This window comes from Mirounga angustirostris, unplaced genomic scaffold, assembly GCF_029215605.1.
Source record: "Mirounga angustirostris isolate CCGP_5_RB_7025 unplaced genomic scaffold, mMirAng1.0.hap1 SCAF_8, whole genome shotgun sequence".
Classification (NCBI taxonomy): domain Eukaryota; kingdom Metazoa; phylum Chordata; class Mammalia; order Carnivora; family Phocidae; genus Mirounga; species Mirounga angustirostris.
This window is the reverse complement of record NW_026991716.1, coordinates 34,521,761-34,541,000: the sequence shown is the minus strand read 5'-3', so window position 1 is coordinate 34,541,000 and position 19,240 is coordinate 34,521,761. Positions and strand designations below refer to the sequence as shown.

The window sequence follows — 19,240 nt, the reverse complement described above, 5'->3', positions numbered from 1 at the left end:
GCCCCACGCTGCATGGACCCCTCACTTGACCTGCCGGAGGAAGGACGCCCGTCTGTCAGCCACACAGCTTGGCTCAGAAGTGACGGGTAGGCCTGTGGGAGCCCAGGCCCAGGGCCAAAAGCCCCACAGGGCCTCCCTTATAGGCCTGCCCCAGCCCACAGGCTGCATCCCACCCCACAGATGCCCCAAGGGAGCTGTGTGGGTTTGGGAGCAAAACAGACCGAGAAAATGGGCCAAGAGTGCAGGCTCTAGGGATGGTCAGATGGCATCACCTTCATGTATGAATGATAGCATTTTTACAAAGAGAGTGATTTTTCTTATGCTATTTCCAGAAAACTGCTTTCAGAGGCACAGACTTTGCACACAGGATGGTAATGACTTTTTAATGACCTTAAGGGGCCTGGGTGTCCAGGCAGCAGTGAATCAATCTCAGTGGGAGGCTCACAGTGAGAGAGAAGCTGGAACACCTGAAACCAAAGGGGGAAAAACAAACCACAAACATATACATTTTCTTTGGTAGCATTACTTGGTAATTAGACAATTACAGGAAACAGCTTCCCAGCAGTTGGCATTTCCACTGTGTGAGCGGAGGAGGGACGGCAACAACTGTGAACTCCTCACATTTATTACAGAAAATATTATTGGAGTTTACAGTTGTGGGTGCCGTGCTCTCCTCCAGCGCATTCTGATGAGCTGTGAGCATTAAACCAAGAGCAGAGCTCCTCCTCTCCGGGGCTGTTTAGGGCCTGCTTGGCTGGGCTTTAAATGAGCTGGCTTTTGAGCCCACCCAGAGTCTGGCTGGTCCTGAGAGTAAGCCCTGGGGGGCTGGGGGATGCATTTGGAAGCAGGAAAGGGGAGGCGGAGGAGGCCTGTGAAAAAACCGCCTCTTCTTCCCCAGGTGCCATCCCCTGCCTGGGGCAGGGTTCAGACAGAAGAGCCTGGGGTTCACATGGCAATGGGTGACCCCCACTTCTCCCTCCCCTTGCCCTGCCCCACCCAGTCCACATTCCTGCCCTGGTTCAAAACTCTCGTCCCTGAACCCCCCACGCCTCTCAGACGCACGCCCACTCAGCCAACAGCCCCCTGAGGTAGGCCCATCTCACAGATGAGGAAATGTATTCGGTGAACCCCCACTGACCTTGTTCACTTTTCTCTTTGGCCACACTCGTGTCACAGTGTGAACTTGGACTGTACCTTGTGCCTGTTTATGGGGAGCTTTGTAAGAATCCCCGTTGCCTTCGCAGAAGGTAGCGCTCTGAATGGGGATCCTAGCTACTGACCGCCTCCCTCAGACACACATGAGGTGGAGCCTGTTCCATTCCCCCATCCATCCTACGTCACAGGCCTCCTGAGGACGGAGGACAGGAGCCCTCAGCATCTAGCTCCTCCCGCCTGCGCTGTTGGCCCGGTTAACTGTACCGTCTAACCAGGCACATGGTTGTGCTTCCCCTCACAGGTCCTGGCAGTCTGTAACTTTTGAAAGACAGCCCGCCTCCTTCATCCGAATCGTGGGAACACACAACACAGCAAATGAGGTAAGGGTCTCTGTTCGTGAGCAACACTGTGCTGGTTCATGATGGACAGGTAAATGCTACATCCCGAGCTAAGTGGAACTGTTTGTTCTCCCTGCTAATGGCCTGTTGTTCAGACAGCTTGGTACAGAAGAAAGTCCTGCTCTTGCACAGTAGAGATATCATTATCATTTTTGGATGTGTCTTCACTAGGAAATGAAAGCCAACTCCTATGGCCTTGCTTCCCCCCACCAGCCTCCCTATGGAATCGGTGACCACAGAGACCTTGAGAGGGCACATGCCCTGTCCTCAGAGTCTTCCACCCTCCCAGACGACAGCTATTTCAGAGGTCGCTTGGCCCTCTGAACATGGTGTTTAAGGAAACTCGGCCCCAGACAGTTGCTGGTTTTCTGTCTATCCTGTCCTATGCCAGGCTGCACAGAAATGCTTATGAATGGGCCTGTTCCTCCCCTGGCATCCAGGCCTGGATCATTCCAGGGGACCATGCTGTTTGTACTGTTCCTCCACTTTGGGATTGCATGAGGGAAGAGTGGGCTGGTTGTTTTGCCCCATTTTGAGCACCCACAGTCAGGGCAGCAGTCAGGTGCGGGCCTGAGCCTTGAACATTGCCATGCTATTTTCTCTGGAATGTAAATGGCCCCAGAGAAATGCACTGGGGTTCCTCTGGATCAGAAAACAGAGGACAGGAGGCGTCTGGGTGGCTCAGTCAGTTAAGCATCGATTCTTGATTTTGGCTCAGGTCATGGTCTTAGGGTCGTGGGATCGAGCCCCGAGTCAGACTCCACACTGGGCGTGAAGCCTGCTTAAGATTCTCTCTCTCCCTCTCCCTCTCCCTCTGCCCTTCTCCCTACTTGGTCTCATGCACGCTCTCTCTCTCTCAAATAAAATCTTTTTAAAATATTAAAAATAAATAAAGAAGAAAAAAAAAGAAAAAAAAGTGCCCTTGGTGAATAGAGAAACCAGGACACCTGAGTGTGAGGGAGGGCACTATTAATAATTATACCGGGACAGCAAGTGTAAACCAGGACTGAGCTAGACATACCTGGACTGCCCTCCCCCGCACAGCATGGATTCCCAGTGGGCTTATGGAGGCACCTGGGCATTCACGCACACCACCTAAGGCGAGACTAGTGCCAATCAGCTGTAAGTTAACTACTTACCTTTCCTGTTCTTTGGGTGTTGAGTGAGCACTAACGGCGAGACAGTGGTATCTCGCGTTTGGCCACGCTGTTGACTTCATCTGCTTATCACGCCCTCGCTTTTTATGCAGTCGTGTGTGTTTAGTGTGAACCTCTGAAGGACTGCTGATTAAAGACAGGAATCATAAGGAAGAGTAAGGCTGAAACTCAAGAGGGAAATGAAAGGCATCAGAATAGTAACCGCTCTGCAGTTTCACCTTAAGCTGCTCTCTCAGATCTGTCTGGGACTGGCTTCCTGGGCGTGTGACCAGGGCAGTTGCGTGGGGCTCCACACCCAGAGGGGGCTCTGTGCTTGGGGTTTAATGCTCACCAGCACCATCTTGAATTCTTCATAATTTTACCTATGAATTTGTTTTTATAAGGGCAGCCGCATGGGACAATGGCGCATTCACCAGAGGCTGGGAGCCTCAGCTCCCACACAGGCCCATCTCTGCCCCCTCTGGCCTTCCCAGGACAGGTTCTCAGCCACCCACCCCCTGGCCCCTGGTGCCTGGACCTGCCCAGCCTCCCCCTTCTAGCCTCCCCTTGACCACTGCCACCCTCCACTCCCTGTGGGGCCCAGCATGTTTGCAGGGAGGGTCCCGGTCTGGTATGAATCTCACCCGAGTCACAGGATAGGGCCCCGGGTGCCTGTGAGGGTCTGCCCTAGCCTTAGGAGTTCCCCTGACCGAGGGATTACAACATGAAGTAACAAAGGAAAACCCTGTGTCAGGTCAGGAGAGAAACTGTGGGAGGAAAGAAAAAGCTTTTTTCCTGCTTTTTGAATGAGAGGCTCTACATTTTCATTTTGTGCTGAGCCCTGCACATTAAATAGCTGGCCCGATTCATGCATTGTGTTTGTCAAATGAGAATTCTCCAGAACACGTCAAGGTGTTTCTGGTACTTCAAAACACATTTTAAAAAGTGAAAATATTGTGATAATTTATATTCATTTTGCCTTTTTATTCATTTAGAACAAAAATGATACATGCCTACAATGTGTTTCTTGCAGAGAAGAGCTGATAAACAGAAGCCTGAAACTTTCTCTCTTACCTCTTCATTTCACAAACCTGAAAATTATAAAAGTAAACAAATTGAGATTTTTTTTAAGGCACAAAATTAAAGAACTCTAAACATCAGGTCATAAAAAGCATTTTTTTTGATGAGGTAACAAAAGTAAATTTGAATCTGTATTTTAATATATATTTGAACCCCAAACCAAATATCATCATATTTTTAAACATTTTTTTCTTTTTTAAAAATTTTAATTCCAGTATAGTTAACATAAAGTGTTATATTAGTTTTAGGGGTACAATGTAGTGATTCAACAATTCCATACATTACTCAGCATATTTTTTAAATTTTGCCAATAAATCCCGATTTTTATGTGTTTATTATGTACCAAATTGGAAAACTATCTTTACATAATACTAAATCAAGGTAAATTGAATATTTTTCATTTTCAGTCACTTATTTCTTACCCAAGCAGTTCTGTCTTTAATTCCTCCATGGGGTTCTGCAGTTAGGTATTTCAGCAGAAGGAATTCTAGGTCAGAGGGGGCCAAGGAGCCACTGGGGTGAGTCTGATGAGGGTCTCCCAGAGTTTAGCCCCAACCCTATCACCTCAATGACCACATGAAGAACCATTTCCCATTACAGAACCCTGAAGTTGGAGTGCAAGATTGTCTCTTTCTGGATGAGTTTCCTGAACTGTCTGGGCAGGGAGCTCTAACCCCACTGACCAGCCCGTTTGAATGGGTTGACTAGTAGGCCACTAATTAATCGGTGATCTGTTGCATTTGGCTTATGAGCAATTTGCTCAGCTGCCCTTACTGAGTCACTTACTGTTCAGGGAAGAAATCCTGAATGTGGTGTTGCCAACTGGGGAACGTCCTAAAGCATAAAGTAAATAATGAACGGAATCATAAGGCAAGACCCACAAACTGCCTTTCTCAGAGCACATGAGAAGACCCAGAAGTGCTGAGTCTCCCTGGGAATCCGGAATATAGCAAACTCTCAAAGAGAGCATTCTTTTCTGCAGCATGCTAGTTTCTGGGGCATCATTTTGGACAAAGCATCACCTATCTTAGAGAACAGTGGGAATGTATACACGTCGGTGTGGTGATGTTCAGAGGTGTGAGAGACAAGGTTGCACTAGGGGAAGAGGGGTGACTAAGGTTGCTCGAGCAGGAGTCCTGGGGGTAAGCAGCCCCGGAGGAGAGGTCGGATGGCCCAGACAGCCAGGGAAAGGAGGCTGGGGGCACAGTCAGGAAATGAAACCAGCTGGGGGGTCCAGGACAAGCCCCATCCCTTGTCCCATGGAAGCCCCGCTGTCAATGAGAATATTGGGGTCAGGGTGCTTCTTTCTCACAGGTGAGGGTCGTAGAGGGAGAAGCAGGGTTTCCTCAGCCTGTCACTGCTTGTTTGCCAAGTGACGTCAGGGACCTTCGTTTAGTCAGAGCCGGGACCTTTAGATACTGAGTGTTACCAAGGGCTTTTGGTAATTTCAAGAAGTGTAGATGGAATTGGTTTTTAGCACGTGTGGGTAACAGAAAGAGAAATGTGGGTGAGTCACTTTGCCCCATCCCCCACAGAAGACCGTTTTCTGCAGGTGCTGCCCCATCCAGAGAGGAGGTCAGGCAGGGGATGGCAGGGGGAGCATCGCTCAGAGGCGCCTGTGACTTGAGGAGCGTGGTGGGGGTGGGGTTGGCTGTTGGGACAGAAGGTGGGAAGCAGCCCGCACAGTGTGTCCTGGGGTGGGGGCTACTGGCAGCTGTGTTGCTGTGGGGCTGGAAACTACCCCGACCCCCACATCCCGCCCGCTGCTGGAATAGCAGAGCCCCCCGCCCCCACCAGAGCTAAACCAGCCCGGCATCCCTTGCGCAGTATAGACGTGTGTGTCCTGCCCCCGAGGCCAGGCCGTCCTGCGTGCAAGGCTGACACACATGGGCCAGCCGCGTGCTAATTTCCCCGCTTCCCGGCCACCGGGCTCTCAGGTGACAGCAGCCCCAGCCACGGCAGACGTTCACATTTCTTGATCACCTGTTTCCGCACGCTTCTGATTTCCTACAGCATTTCATCCCTGTCCTCTGGGGGGTGTCTGTCTGCTGCTGGCATCTGCCTCTCATCTTCCTTTGTGAGCGCCGCAGCGAGGAATTCATTTAATTTTTTAGCTACCTTTATGACCCCTGTCAAGCAATTTCCCTACTGCTTACCTTACAGACCCCTCCCCTTCCATCAGTGACCTCCTGCCCCTCGTGTACTTGGCATCATCCTTGCCATTTATCTTAGCTCCCGAGAACATTCTCCTTTCGGTCCCCCCCAGCGTGTGCTTTGTCATCCTCTGCTCCATAATCTCCCCTGCGCCTGGCGTGCTTCTCGCATGGCTCGGGCCCCTCTCCTTTACCCTTGGACGCCTTTCCTGCACGTCTTCTGCGCACTCGCAGGGTCTCCTTTGTCTTCCTGTCACGCTTAGCACTAGATGGCAGACACGTGTCTTTCAGCACAGCCGCCCTCTCGTCCTCCTCTCCTTCAGTTGCTTCCATTTGTCTGCGTCTCCCCAGGGCCGGCAGCCAGAAAGGTCCTCCTCGGCTGCTTCCTCGGGCATGTTATGCTGGTCTCGGTGCCAGGCTGGAGATGGCGTTCTCATTCCAGCGCAGTGGCCCATCTGCCTCAACCGCTGATCAGTTCCGAGTGCCCAGGAGGCAGACGTTGCTCCCCTCTCCAAGCCTCTCTTGTCTGAAAAAGGGTAGAACCGGGGCCCTGGGCATGGCACCACCCGCGTCCTGGCAGACCCAAAGCTACAGTGCTGGTGACTGTGGCCAAGCCGTGCCGGCTGGGATGCGGCGCCCCACGCAGACCCCTTCCTTCCCATTTCAGTAATGATCGTAGCAGAGCCGCGGACCCACACACCTCTGTCCCCGGAAATCAGACGGGGTCCAAACGGGATCCGTCTGGGGAACCTCTGAAAAGCAGTCCGTGGATTAAAGGAAACAGAAGTTATACCTGGTCTTGGGGGGAGGGGGGTTTATGGCTTTTATGAAAGCCTGGGTTTGAGAGCAAGTTCTGGAGTGATTTTTCAGGAGGCATTGAGCTCAGGGACATAGCTAGACCCTGGGGGAACAAAAGGACTGTGGGAAAAACAAACTGTCTGCAAAGTAGAAAGACTGGAGTCCCGCTCACAAGAACCCACGCGAGAGCCTTTGCCGAGTCAGTAACCAAAGCTGCGGAGGGACTTGCCAGGCTGTTGGCTGCCCTCAGGGTTCCTTTTCACCCACTGCATGTATGTAGCTGAGGAGAGAGGCTGTGTCATATTTACCTGTGTGTCCCGGCACCTCGCATGGGCCCGGTGCGCTTACAGATGGAGTACCTGTTGGCAGAGGGAGCGAATGAACCGTTCGGTCTGTCCGTCCATCTCTCCCTCGTGCATCCTCAGCCACCGAAGACAAGGATTTAGTGCTACAGCTTCTCACCATCAAGAGCCCGTGGCACTCCAGAGGTAGACTTTGTGTAGCCACACTGAAGAGTTTCTGAAACCAGACACTTTTGTAAGTGGAAAGGTAAATATGCCACATACCTCCACATGTCCTGGTTGAAGCCCCTCACAGTAACGATTATTCTTATTGTAAATTATAATAGCAGCTCGTATTTACTGAGCACTTACTAGGTGCCAGGCCCTACTGCACACCCTTGAGGCTAATGACACTATCTGATCGGCATATGTGAAGTAGATTCTACTCTCACCCATTTTTTAAAAATGAGGAGGCTCAGTACCAAGTGTTGGCGAGGATGAGGAACAGTGGACAGTTTGCATCCAGCACCATGGGACTATAAACTGAGGTGGTCCCTGAAGAGAAGAGTTCGGTAACATCTAAAGTTGAACATGTGCACGCCTACCCTAAGGCTAAGCATCTCATACCTGTGTCTATTCTCTAAAGAAGCTCTTACACACGTTCCAGATGCAAGAATGAAGATGCTCACAGCAGCACTGTTTATAGCAGACCCAAGCGGGACACCTCCCAGTCATCCGTGCAGGGACAATGGATAAGCCACGCATCGTCGGGCTGTGATCCACGGGATGAGTATCACAGCATGTCGAAGGAAAGAAGCCAGACACAGAAGAATACATATAGTAGGATTATATTCATAGGACATCAAAAACAGGCAAAAGTAAGCTATCACATTATAAGGATGTGGACACAGGTGGTAAAACTTTTCTTTAAAAAAAAGCAAAGGAATAATTATTATTAAAGCCTGAATTGTGGTTTCCTCAGGGTGGGGAAGCTTGGATCAGGAAGGGCTGGCCACGTGGAGGGACCAAGGGACACCGGCAGCATTCCTGGGTTCTTGACCCTAGAGGAGTCTATGAATAACTATATAGTTATTCAACGAGCTGCGCATTTGCATTTCATGCACTCTTTAGTGCATGGTTTTCCCAGTAAAAATATTTTAATCAAAAAGGAAAATTTGATGAGGAAACTAGAGCCGAGCGATGTTAAGTGTTTTGCCCAAGGTCACCCCGCCGGCAAGTGCCAGTCAGGATTTGAATCTGGGCAGTTGGTCTCTGAAAACATCCAGACTGCTCTGTCTCCCAAAAAGGCACAATAGATAATAGTAAAGCCACAGAAATGAGCCCAGCTCTGCCCAGCACAGTCAGACATGGTGAGCAGATGGCTCCCGTGAGCACACTTCAGGTGCCAGCCTGCGCCAGGTCCAGGAGAGAAACCAAGGCAGGGCCCTGGCTGAGGGCTGGTAGCAGTCAGCCAGGTGAAGAGCAAGCCGTCTGGGCCAGAGCCGGCGCGCAGCGCAGGGAGGCCAATGGCACAGCTGACGTGGACGGAGGCAGGGCCCGGGGCCTGAGGAGGGGGTTCCTCATCTCTAAAATGGACCACATGAGCCTGGCCCTGGGGACTGGAGAGACATGGATGAGACTGGGCGGCGGAGGGTCGTGGGGGGTGGGCGGTGGCAGACTCCTCCGCGTGCTGGTGCAGTGAATAGCAAGCAGCTCGGGAGCTTGCCGCAGGAGGGTCGCCTGAGCCGGCGCCAGCAGGACAGAGTCTCCAAGTGGCTGCTTGAGCTGCCCTCCAGGACCACTCAGCGCAGAGCCTGGAGCGAGGCAGAATTTATTTACAGGCTTCTGTCAGGCCGGTGAGTGGCTGTGGGTCCCAGGGCCGTCCTCGTTCCCATAGCAACATGTGGCTCCAGTGAAGAAAAAAAACACAAAAACAGGGAAAAGGACTCTTTTTGGTTTGTTTTGTTTTGTTTTTAAACAAAAAAACTCTATCATTATTTCCCAGACACCCCCACCAGGTCTGGTCACACCCTCGGTGGCTCCCCCGGGGTTTCCCCCTTGCAGCATCCTCTAGAGGCTGTGCTCTAAGCCCCCAAAGGCAGGTGTCCCTCCACACAGCCATAGGCTAGCTCTCCAGGCCAGAATTCCTGGTCGGTCAGCACCAGAACCGAAGCAAACATCCTGGGGGCCGAGACTCCGAGGGCTAACAGAGCAAATGGACCCATGAGCCTCTCCCTCAGAGAGTTCCTGACCTCAGACTGCCACTTCTGCCAGGGACGGGGAACCTGGCCATCTGGGGGGTGTCACAGGGCAGTGATGGGGGAGGGAGGTGCCAAAATCAGACATGCTCAGAAGAGAAATAACCGGCACAAACCAGCCTTCCGGTGGCACCTGGATGCCCTGTGGGGCGTATGCAAGGCAGAGGTGGTATTTGCAGGGGCAGGACTGGGTATGGGCCAGGCACAAGGTAAGCACAGGAACAGGAGGCCTTGGCATGGACAGGTAAGCCAACCTGGCACCTGTGAGTTTACCTAACAGTACTGCAGAGGCTTTGCCCAGGTCCTCCACTACGCTGCACATCTTGAGGGCAGTGATGGTGTCCTGGTATCTTCGTGTCCCAGCACCCAGCCCCCTGTCCCCACACCGTAGCCCCTCCATAAATCAGACCGAGGGCCAGAGCTATAGTGCAGGGTTCTGAGGGAAATAAGCTCTCAGGAATCCCTCGTGACAACCTGCATCTGAGGGATGAGGAAGAACGGAAGATTGCACCAGGCTATAATCCCCATGACCTTGGAAAATGGCCAGGTGATGGCTGTGGGCAAGTCTGGAAGCATTTAGTTGCAAGAAACTCTAGGACACGGTGAAGGGGGAGGTTAAAGGTGAGCCATCCAGACAAAAATGTGGATTTAAGGACTACACTTTAGATCATGATTGAAGTCAGGTACCTCAGAAGTCAGGCTAAGAAGAAAGGGGTGGGGAGGGTCTAGAAGTAAGCTCTGAGACCTAGCCATAATGCACAGGCTAGCAAAGTAGGGGATGAGCCAAGGAAGAGAGAGGAGATTGGAAGGAAGGGAAGGCCTCACCACACTCATCGAGTACGGTCCAGGAGACCCCAGCACTGGGACCAACCTCACCCCCAACCAGCCCTGTGACCCCCGACAAGTCACTTTACTCCCTGGCTCTCAGGACACTTGTCTTCAAAATGAGAGTGATGGGTGGCTCAGTCAGTTAAGCATCTGCCTTTGGCTCAGGTCATGATCCCAGGGTCCTGGGATGGAGCCCCGCGTCGGGCTCCGGGCTCAGGGGGGAGTCTGCTTTTCTCTCTGCCCCTCCCCCTGCTCGTGCTCTCTCTCTCATTCTAAGAAATAAATAAGATCTTAAAAAAAAATGAGAGTGAATTCAGTCTTAAAGATTCCTTCCCAGTGAGACAGAAAAAGCAGGAAAATATTTAATTTGTAGCATAATTATAAAAGACAAACTGTTACAGGCGTCTCTTCTTAAATCTCGATTATGAAAGATTTGCTTGGGAAGAGAGGGGGAGGGTGGCACGGCAGTGAGCGCAGGTCATCGTTCCAAACACTCCACAGTCCTTCTGCATATCGTGAGCAGCAGTAACTCTTGCACTAACCTACTGGCCTGGGGGAGGGTGTGCACAGAAGCTAAGCCGCCCCGCGGCGAGACAAAGGGAAACGTCGGGCTTGTGCGGATAATGATCTCGAGCGGTGTCCCACTGCCCAGTCCCACTACCCAGGATCTCCATGCAGCCAGAGGAAGTGAAGAACTGTCCCGGACAGTTGGGGCTACTCGAGCTGGCCTTCTAGGGCGAGGGGGCACAGGCAGGCTCCTAGATACCCCTCCAGCGGGAAGGGGGTCTTGGCAAGGCCATACCTACCAGGTTCTACCTGGGAACTGGAACATTTCCCTTGTTTTGTTTCTTAGTCTTTTTTTCAAAAAAAAAAAGATACCTCTAACACACTCCGGGGCCAAGATAATTACGATGAGAGAGTAAATCGTTCTCCCTGGAACTCTGGAGTGTGCACACAGAAAAAACAGTAACCAGGGATTGCAGGGCTGCCTGGAGTGATATGTATTGGAAAGGCTCTTTTTCCAGAACCTTCTAAGCCATAAAGTTCCAGGGATCTGTGGGAGCCCTGGCCTACGCGAATGTGGGAAAGTGGTATTGGAAAGTTCAAGAACTTGCCATACATAGGCAGTGTCACCAGGAATCGTACTCCTGTGCCTATTAGGATTAGATAGTTGTGCAAAAACGGTTTGGGCATCGTGTCACCCCGAAGCAATACTGAAAAAGTATTGTTCACAATCTGGAAATGTCTCCCGTTAAAAAAGGGTTTCTTAACTGAAAACCATGTTTTGGGCTGTTCGGATGAACATAGACAGAACTGTTGCTCATAAAAAAGGGTGTTTTGTTGGAGGCACTTGGACTTCAGTTTTAGAAGAACAAAAAGTGAAACATCCCAGCAGACTGCAGAGGGACGCTTAACCTGATCTCCCACGGTGGGTGTAAGAAAGACGTTCCTTGTCACCAGCGTCGGGATCCCTGAGCGCTCATTGAACGCGGCACGGGTGCAAGTGCCACTGCCGTGGACACGGGGAAAGCCGAGCAGGCAGTCTTCGGGGAGGCATTGCCCAGAAGCCGTGTCTTTGTGCCTGACTTATGGGCACATATCCCTGAGAGGCAGTTACCTATTTTATCAAGATATGTCACCTTGGAAATTTAAGTCGAAAGTCAGGAATCCTATTTGTACTGGCAGGCATGAGAGCAGTCTGGGAAAATTACTCAGGAGAAACCAGAAAAGCAAGGTAGAGCCATGGATCAACATTTATTAAATTTTCCCAATTTCTGCTACAGTTCACGGTGGACTCTTAGCGCAACCTGGGAAAATGAGCCGAGGCTTCCGTGTGTCTAAGCGCCTCGAAGCTCTGTCGAGCACACCGTCCTTGGGGAGCCCCCATAATGAAGGGCGGCACGGCCTGCAGCCGAGGGGCTTGCCCAAGCACAGGCCGGCGCGGCTGTGCACATCCCCTGCAGGTGGCTCCCTGAGAAAAGAACGCCCCAGACTCTCTCAAACGTGTCGAGAATTATGGCTCCCAGAGAGGAAAGGCAAAGTGATAATAAACAGCAGCTACAAAAAAGGACACCCGGATAGTGACTCAAGCTGTGTCGGATTCGTACACACGACTACATTCCAAATTAGCCGGCTCCTCTCGGGGGACAGATCCAGAGGCCACTGAAGCTGGTTCAGCGAAGGTGCCCCTTTGTGAGCAGTGGCAATCAAACAGGCTAATGGGATACCTGATTGCCGAAAAGGGGATGGGAGAATGGTGCGATGGCCGTGGTAATGGTTTTGCATAAATCAGTGGTGCGACTGCCCTGTATGCCTCATTCACTTTTGGTCACATCCTTTCCAAGGGGTATTGCAGTCTTGGGAAGGTTCGCGGGAAAGAAATGGAATGACACAAACTTCTGAGCAAAGAGAAACTCAGGACCTGGCTGTTCTCCCCTAGAGGGAGGCAGAGGAGCTTCAGGCTGCAGCCCCACAGGCGGACACTTCGGGGGGCAGCCCGTGCCCCTGGGGGGTAGTGAGGACTCCCCGAGCCCTCAGCTACCTCCCCTGGTCTCCCTGTGAACAGAGCAGAGGCCCTGCCGCCTCTCTTCCCCAACAGGCTCACTTCCGAGCCCTGCTCGCAAGAACAGAGTCAGGTCCCCTCTCTGGGTGCCCAGGTGCCCAGTCTTGCACGAGATGATGGTGGTGAGGTGCGGGAGCCCAGAGCCTGGCTGGGTGTTGGCGTTGTGCTGCGTTGGGTTCGGGGCCGGCACGCTGTTCTACAGAGGGATGAGCAGGCTTAAGAGCTGCTCGGCCCTGAAGTTGAATCCCTCCACTCACTCCTGGGACCTTGGGCACACTGTTGCCTCCTCTGCAGGGAAGTAAACTCATACCAGCAGGGGCACCGTACAGCCACCCCCCACCCCCCACCCCCCACCCACCCCCACTCAGCGCCCTGGTCCATGTTTGTGCTCAGTGGGATGCCTTGAAGTTTAAAAAACAAAAACAGGGAAAGGATCTGAAGGCAAGGACAGGCCCTTGGAGGTTGGCTGAGCCTGGAGCCTGGGGCCCTGCTGCTGCCACCTTCTTAGCGAGGCAGGCTGCCATCTCTGTCCTCCCAGAGAATCCTTCCAGCCACTGCGGACCCTTTTCTTTCCTATGTCCATCTCACCATGTCTGTTCTCAAGTTCTGTTATTCTTCCTTTAAAAATGACTCTTTCCTGTTTATCCCAGATCACTGAAGTCTACCTCAGGGGGTTTCAGAGTTTAAGGGTTTCTTGTCCCTACCTTATTCCTTTAGACTCCCTCCACCCTTTAGACAGTTTTATTATTTGTATTCCTTTTGTAATATTTTTAATTGAATGCTTTTTTAAGAGCCTCCTCTGTCCGGAGCCTTTGGCCCCCTGCTCAGGTCTGGCCAGCCCCTCAGAGTGCTGCCCTGAGCCATGCCCCCCACTGCCACCCACCCCGTACCCCCCTGCTCTCTCCATCATCACCCTTGGCTGGAGAGCTCCCCTCTCCTGCTGCGTCAAGGGCTCCCTCCTCTGGCCTTTCCTGCTTGGCTGCCTCCAGCTTCCCGACCCAGCTCAGACATCTCCACCCCCAGGAAGCATTCATTCCCAACTCCCCCTTCGGCTGGCTGGGCACCCCTCCGTGCCCTCATGGCTCCCTGTAGGCCCAGAGCTCCTTGCTCGTCCACGAATGTGTCTGCTGTCCTGACCGGATGGTGCACCCTCTGAGGGACCAGGACCAACGTGGTCGGCAGGTGCCTTGTACGTGTTGTGGAGTAAATGAATGGATGCGCTCAGACCTCCTGACCTCCACACCCGTCACCCGATTCCTCCGGCCACTCCTCCCACACATGTGGGGCTCGCCCTGCCCTCTCTATGCCTGGCATCCAGAGGCACCCTTCCTTTCCCGACTTCCGCCTGCCCTTTGCCTGCTTGTTCTGACTCCCACTACACATTTTACCTCTTCATTGACTCCAGGCCTGACCCATCTTCCCATTTGTAACACATCCTTTTTCCCTTAGAACCATCAGCACACCGTTTGTGACTTCCTAAAAGCAACTGTTTCCTGTGTGTTGCCTTTGAATCTGGCAGAGCCTGCTTGGCTCTCCGGAGATGCTTAGGGAACCCACACTGAAGTTCAGTGGTCCTTCAGGGACACCCTTGGGCCCCAGACTGAAGCCCGGCTTGGAGGTGGCCCCGTCCCTCCTGTCTGGTCACCTGCATGCCCACCGTGGGGCCATAGCGGGGCTCAGTCAGGCAGCCAGCAGCCGGGCGGTCCACAGCCTCCTGTCTGCCCTAACTCAGATGGGGGGGGGTGGGGCCCACCACAGGTGCCAGGGGAGCTGTGCCTAGGCTCTCTCAGGAGGGACAGCCCTAGCGGTACATGAAAACAGCCCGCAGAGATTCATGGGCACTATTGCTGGCTGTGTGGGGACTAACAGCCATTTGCACTATTATTTTAAAGCAGGTTGGTTAAATGGGCTAAAGACGGTTGTGCCGTTCACATCACCCAAGTTAGGGAAGAGAGAAATGCAGGCTGGAAGTGGGAATGACAGTGGGAAGGAGGGCAGTAAGAGGCAGGCCAGCGAGCATTTATTAGGTGCCCACTACAGACAGTCCTCCCAGGCCTTCCCAGTGCCGTGCAGAGCAGAAGCCCCCTGCCCCTCAGAGTAGGGACGCTGATGGGACCCTTTCCGAGATGAAAGGCACATTCTGAAGGGCCAGCCAATAGTGCCTGGCCCCACAGAGAGCTTTTTAAGTTTATTTTTCAATCCAGAATTGAAACAGTGATATGTTTATTCCTGTGCAAGGCCTGCGTGGGAGAAGGGACAACCATGCGTTGGTCCTTGAGTCCCAAGGTTGCTGAGATGGGTAGACAGAGGCAGGAGTGGGCCAGGCTTTGGGGGCAGGAGGCCTGAAGCCTCGCAGGGCCTGTGGGGCAAGAGCTTGCCCAGAAATTAAGGGCACAGAGAAGCTCGCAGGCGCACAGGGGTAGAAACCCCTTCCATACAGAGGGAAGGTAATGAGGACTGGGCAAGCATCAGTCAATGCACGGATGACCATCAGCCCCAGGGCCTGAGGAATAGTCTCCGGAGCTATGAGCCGAGAGCGCAGGCTGCAGGATTGCACAAATAACGGGCTAGAGAGCCTGATGGGGCAGGCTAAGGACTCAGGGTCAGAGATGGGGCAGGTGCAGTAAGGACAGGGTGTGCACATTTCCCTGTCAGAGGGTGGAGACGTGGGCTCTGGGGACAGAGTGTGACCAGACTGGACTGGGAAAGAGAACAGGGTGTCTGTTGGCTTGCGAGAAGTTCCAGGGAGGGGCTTGAGAGAGGGTGCGGGTGGGGCTCCAGGCAGTGGAGGGGTGTTTTGGGGGGCTGGCCTGGTGTGCCCCCGACAGCCCCACCTGCGCTTAGAAAGAAGAGTGCTCATAAGGCCAGAGAGGCCGTCGCTAACCTGCCCGAAGATGGTCTTGTCACTTGAAAAGCTTAAAGAACATTAAACTGATGGAGAAGAAGAGATTAATAGCGGCCGCTCAGATGTCCAGGTTTGCCCTGCGTGGTGCAGGTCAGAGCTGATGGCCCAGACAGGTCAGAATCACAACAGCCCTCCCGTCGGGCTCTTGCCAGGTAAGCACCTGCAGATGGGCCCAAACAGGGAGATTTGCTCTAACGGCAGAAAGGAAGGGAAGAAAGGAAAAGGGAGGAGGATGGGGGTGACTTGGCACCGCGAGGCCCCCAGGAAGCACCATGGTGAGAACAGGGCCCCCTGAGCTTCAAGGAGAGAAATCCGCTCCCTCCAAGGAACCCGGCTCTGCCAAAACGAACAGGACAGACCTGAAGACACATGGCCTCCATTAGTCTTCATATTAGAGTTTGAGATGCGAAATTTAAAACAGCGGTAGATAAATGAATTGAGGTGGGAATACGGGGAAGATAGTGATGCAGGAAGGTAAGCAGGGAATTTATAATTTAACTATAATCTCACAGTTGCCATTACATGTCTTCTCCTCTGTGAACCGATTCTACAGTGGAAGGTTGTGTGTGTGTGTGCGCGGTGCGCCTGCTTGAGCCATGGTGGCCACAGAGCCCCTGGGACGAAGGAGGACGGTTCCTTGGCCCCCCACCCCCACCCCCTGCAACTGTCGGCCACAGCTGTGCCGCCCCCCTCAGCGAGAGGAGCCGGTGCCCACCAGCCCTGCCCTGCGTCCTGCCCGCTCCCAGGGCACCTGTGCCTACAGACAGGCCCTTATCCAGCAGCAGACTCGCCACACGGGCAGAATCGAAGCTGAGCGGCCCCTCTCGGCCAGTAGGCCGGCGGAAAAAAGGGAGCAGGGTGGGAATGGCCGCTGTCCTGGAAGCACTGGGTGGCCCGGGGTGGGGGGCAGGGGGGGCAGTGTGTCCCGCCCTCATGGGCCGGGAAGGTGCCATGCCCCTGGGCCACATGGCCTGCCTTTCGTGGCTGTCCACGCAGGCTCCAGGCACCCACCAGCCAGTGCAAATATCACTACAAACCAGGCACACTCAGCATTTGTACCCAAGTTCACCGAGAGCTTTGCCAGTTTCACCATCTTACTTAGCAGAAGCCTGGAGACGAAAGGGAGAAAGCCGGGGATTAGGTAGTACCGTTTGGGGAGCCAGGGCCCTACCAGCTGTCTGTCCAGGAGGCTCTGGTCCAGCAGCTGGGCTTCTGCCCAGCGGTCCCCCCGCCACACCCCCAGCCTCCATCCCTCCAGTCCAGCACACCGGTCTGTTTAAAACTCTTGAGCCATCGGGCCCCTCAGGAAGTGGAACTCACCCCTAAACCCCATTCCAGCTGAGGCTTCCAGCCTCCCCATCACTGCCCCTGCCTCTTCCTGGGATCCACTACCGCCAGGCCCCTCTTCACACGCCTCCCTTGCCCCAGTGAGCCTGTGCGGCCCTTCCTGCGCACCCCTCACCCCCGGCCACCTGGGCTCCAGCCTCCTGTGCCGGCTCATCCCAGAAGTTTGGGAGCCCTCCGGATTTGTCCCACTTTGCTGAACTTCACCTCTAACAAGTAGCCAGGGTGGATGTGTGTTTCTCCTGAATCACGTCACGGACCGTAGCTCCTCCCCTTGGCCTCTGTGACCTCCCACCCAAAGCTCTCACCCCTTGTTGAGGACAACACCGTTGGCCCGGAGCTGACCACACTGTCCTCCATCTGCAGGCCGCCCTGCCCTCATGGCCGGATGAATCTCCCCAAACATCCCTGCACCTCATCAGCGGCCTGTGCACTTTTGAGGCCAGAGTCTTTGTTGTTGGAGCTGATGTGCAGGCTCGGCCCCGCGGGAAGTGCCCAGTCGGTGTTCATGGGATGAGCAGGTTCTGGAGTGTTCCTCCGCAGAGGCCTTCGCCAGCTCCACTGACTTGAATCTTTCCCTCAGACACCAGTGGGCTCTTTCCTCCTGAGGTCTTCACCCATGTTGTTAACCTGCCTGGAACACTTCTAACCCCGAAATGCCCCTCCTTCCTCTAGGCTGTGCCTATTAACTTTTAAAAGCACTCCCTTGAGGGCTTAGAGTCTCCTAAGGGCAGCGGCAGTGGCCTTCAAGGTTTTGCTGGTCCCTTGAAAGAACTTGGGAAAGAAGTATAAGTAATTCTTTGAACATTTAAGGTTGAAAAGTAAAATATTAAGTTGAAGTACAATTATTTTTATAAATACGAGGTAAAAAAAAATACACATTTTTATAAGATGGAAGAGGAGGAACCAATTATTAGGAATAAATATTTGATGACGTGATTCACTAAAATCGATTTAAACCCACTCATTGAATAAGGCACACCAAATCTGAAAGTCATCGTGCGGAACTTTTACTCATGGGTTTTAGCCAGTGTATCTTGAAAATGTTTTAATTCTGGAAGAAATTCCAGTTATGTTTAAAAAGTCACAGGAGTCAGGAGTACACCTCAGTTCTAGATTCGAACACCTCCCTGGGGTGGAGGCCCGCTCTCGCGGGGGGGCCCCCCCGGATGCTGAGGGCAGGGCAGGCCTGCGCTCTCCTTCCGTGAGGGGAGGCGGGGTGTTGCGAATTCAGCCACGTTCGCAGGCAGCTTAGCAAATACAGATGCTGAGCCTCTGGAAGTGAATTCCTGAAAACTGTCAGCGTGCTCCCTGGGAAATGGCTCGGCAAACCCCGCACCAAAGACCACGGCTGCGGAGGAGGTGGTGACTCTTCCCCTTCAGAGAGTTCGGGGCCGACCCCAGGGAGCTGGAACCCCAGAAGGACCTGGTAGTTGGTGCACAAAGGAATTTCCGTGTGTGCCGGGGAGGGCAGGCCAGCTTCTCTGCAGGCCCACCTCGGACGGAGTTCCTGGCTGTCCCTCGTTCCCTCCCCCCACTCACACACCACGTGCCCTTCTGTTCCACGCCGGGCGTGTCAGGCTCACACCCACACCCACACCATGGTCCGCTGAGCTCTGAGCCGCGCCCCGTCCACGCCATAGCTGGCCCGGCACAGAGCTCAGGCAGCTGCCCCAGGGACTCAGGGGCTGTGGCGAGCGCCTCTCGGCTCCTGGGGGTGGCCGGCTCGTCCACACACGGTGTGCGTCCCGGATTGGCCCAGACCGCGTCGGGGTCAGGGTGAAGCCCCCTGCCCCGCACTGCTGCCCAGCCCGGAATCACGCCTCAGGAGCCGGTCCCTTCCCCGGGGCCCAGGAAGAGCTGCAGAGGGAGGGACTAGCTTGGACCCTTGGAGATAAGCCTGGTCCTCCCCCAGGGTGATGCCCTGCTGGCTTTTTATTTTTTAATATCAACTTTATTGACATATAAACTAGCATACTGTACAACTCACTATGATGCAGTGGTTTAGCACAGAGTTGTGCGGCCGTCACCACAGGAAACCCCTGTTGACCTTCAACCCAACTGCCAAAAGCAAGATTCATTAATTAATTAAAACCGAAGAGCTCGTATGACAAGAATAACCCGAAATGGAATAATCCAGTGAGGGCATTTTTTTTTTTTAAGATTTTATTTATTTGACAGACAGAGACACAGTGAGAGAGGGAACACAAGCAAGGGGGAGCGGGGGAGGGAGAAGCAGGCTTCCCGCTGAGCAGGGAGCCCGATGTGGGGCTCGATCCCAGGACCCTGGGATCATGACCTGAGCTGATGGTAACAACTGAGCCACCCAGGCGCCCCCATG

At 53.5% G+C, this 19,240-nt stretch overlaps 1 protein-coding gene across 6 annotated transcripts in view; it reads left to right on the top strand.

The window, feature by feature from the left end:
• The window catches only part of BTBD9 (BTB domain containing 9), a 428,070-nt gene that overhangs the window by 404,315 nt on the left and 4,515 nt on the right, over nucleotides 1-19,240 (top strand). For 5 of the 6 annotated variants that reach the window (XR_010413617.1, XM_064597561.1, XM_045866823.3 and 2 more), the window contains exon 10: nucleotides 1,457-1,535. Coding sequence is in view for 5 of the 6 variants with exons in the window: in XM_064597561.1 (XP_064453631.1) it covers nucleotides 1,457-1,535 (79 nt within the window). In the remaining variant the exon portion in view is untranslated. Of the gene's footprint in view, nucleotides 1-1,456; nucleotides 1,536-7,070; nucleotides 10,941-19,240 lie in introns of those variants that run through there. The other variant, XM_064597560.1, reaches the window with a different exon arrangement.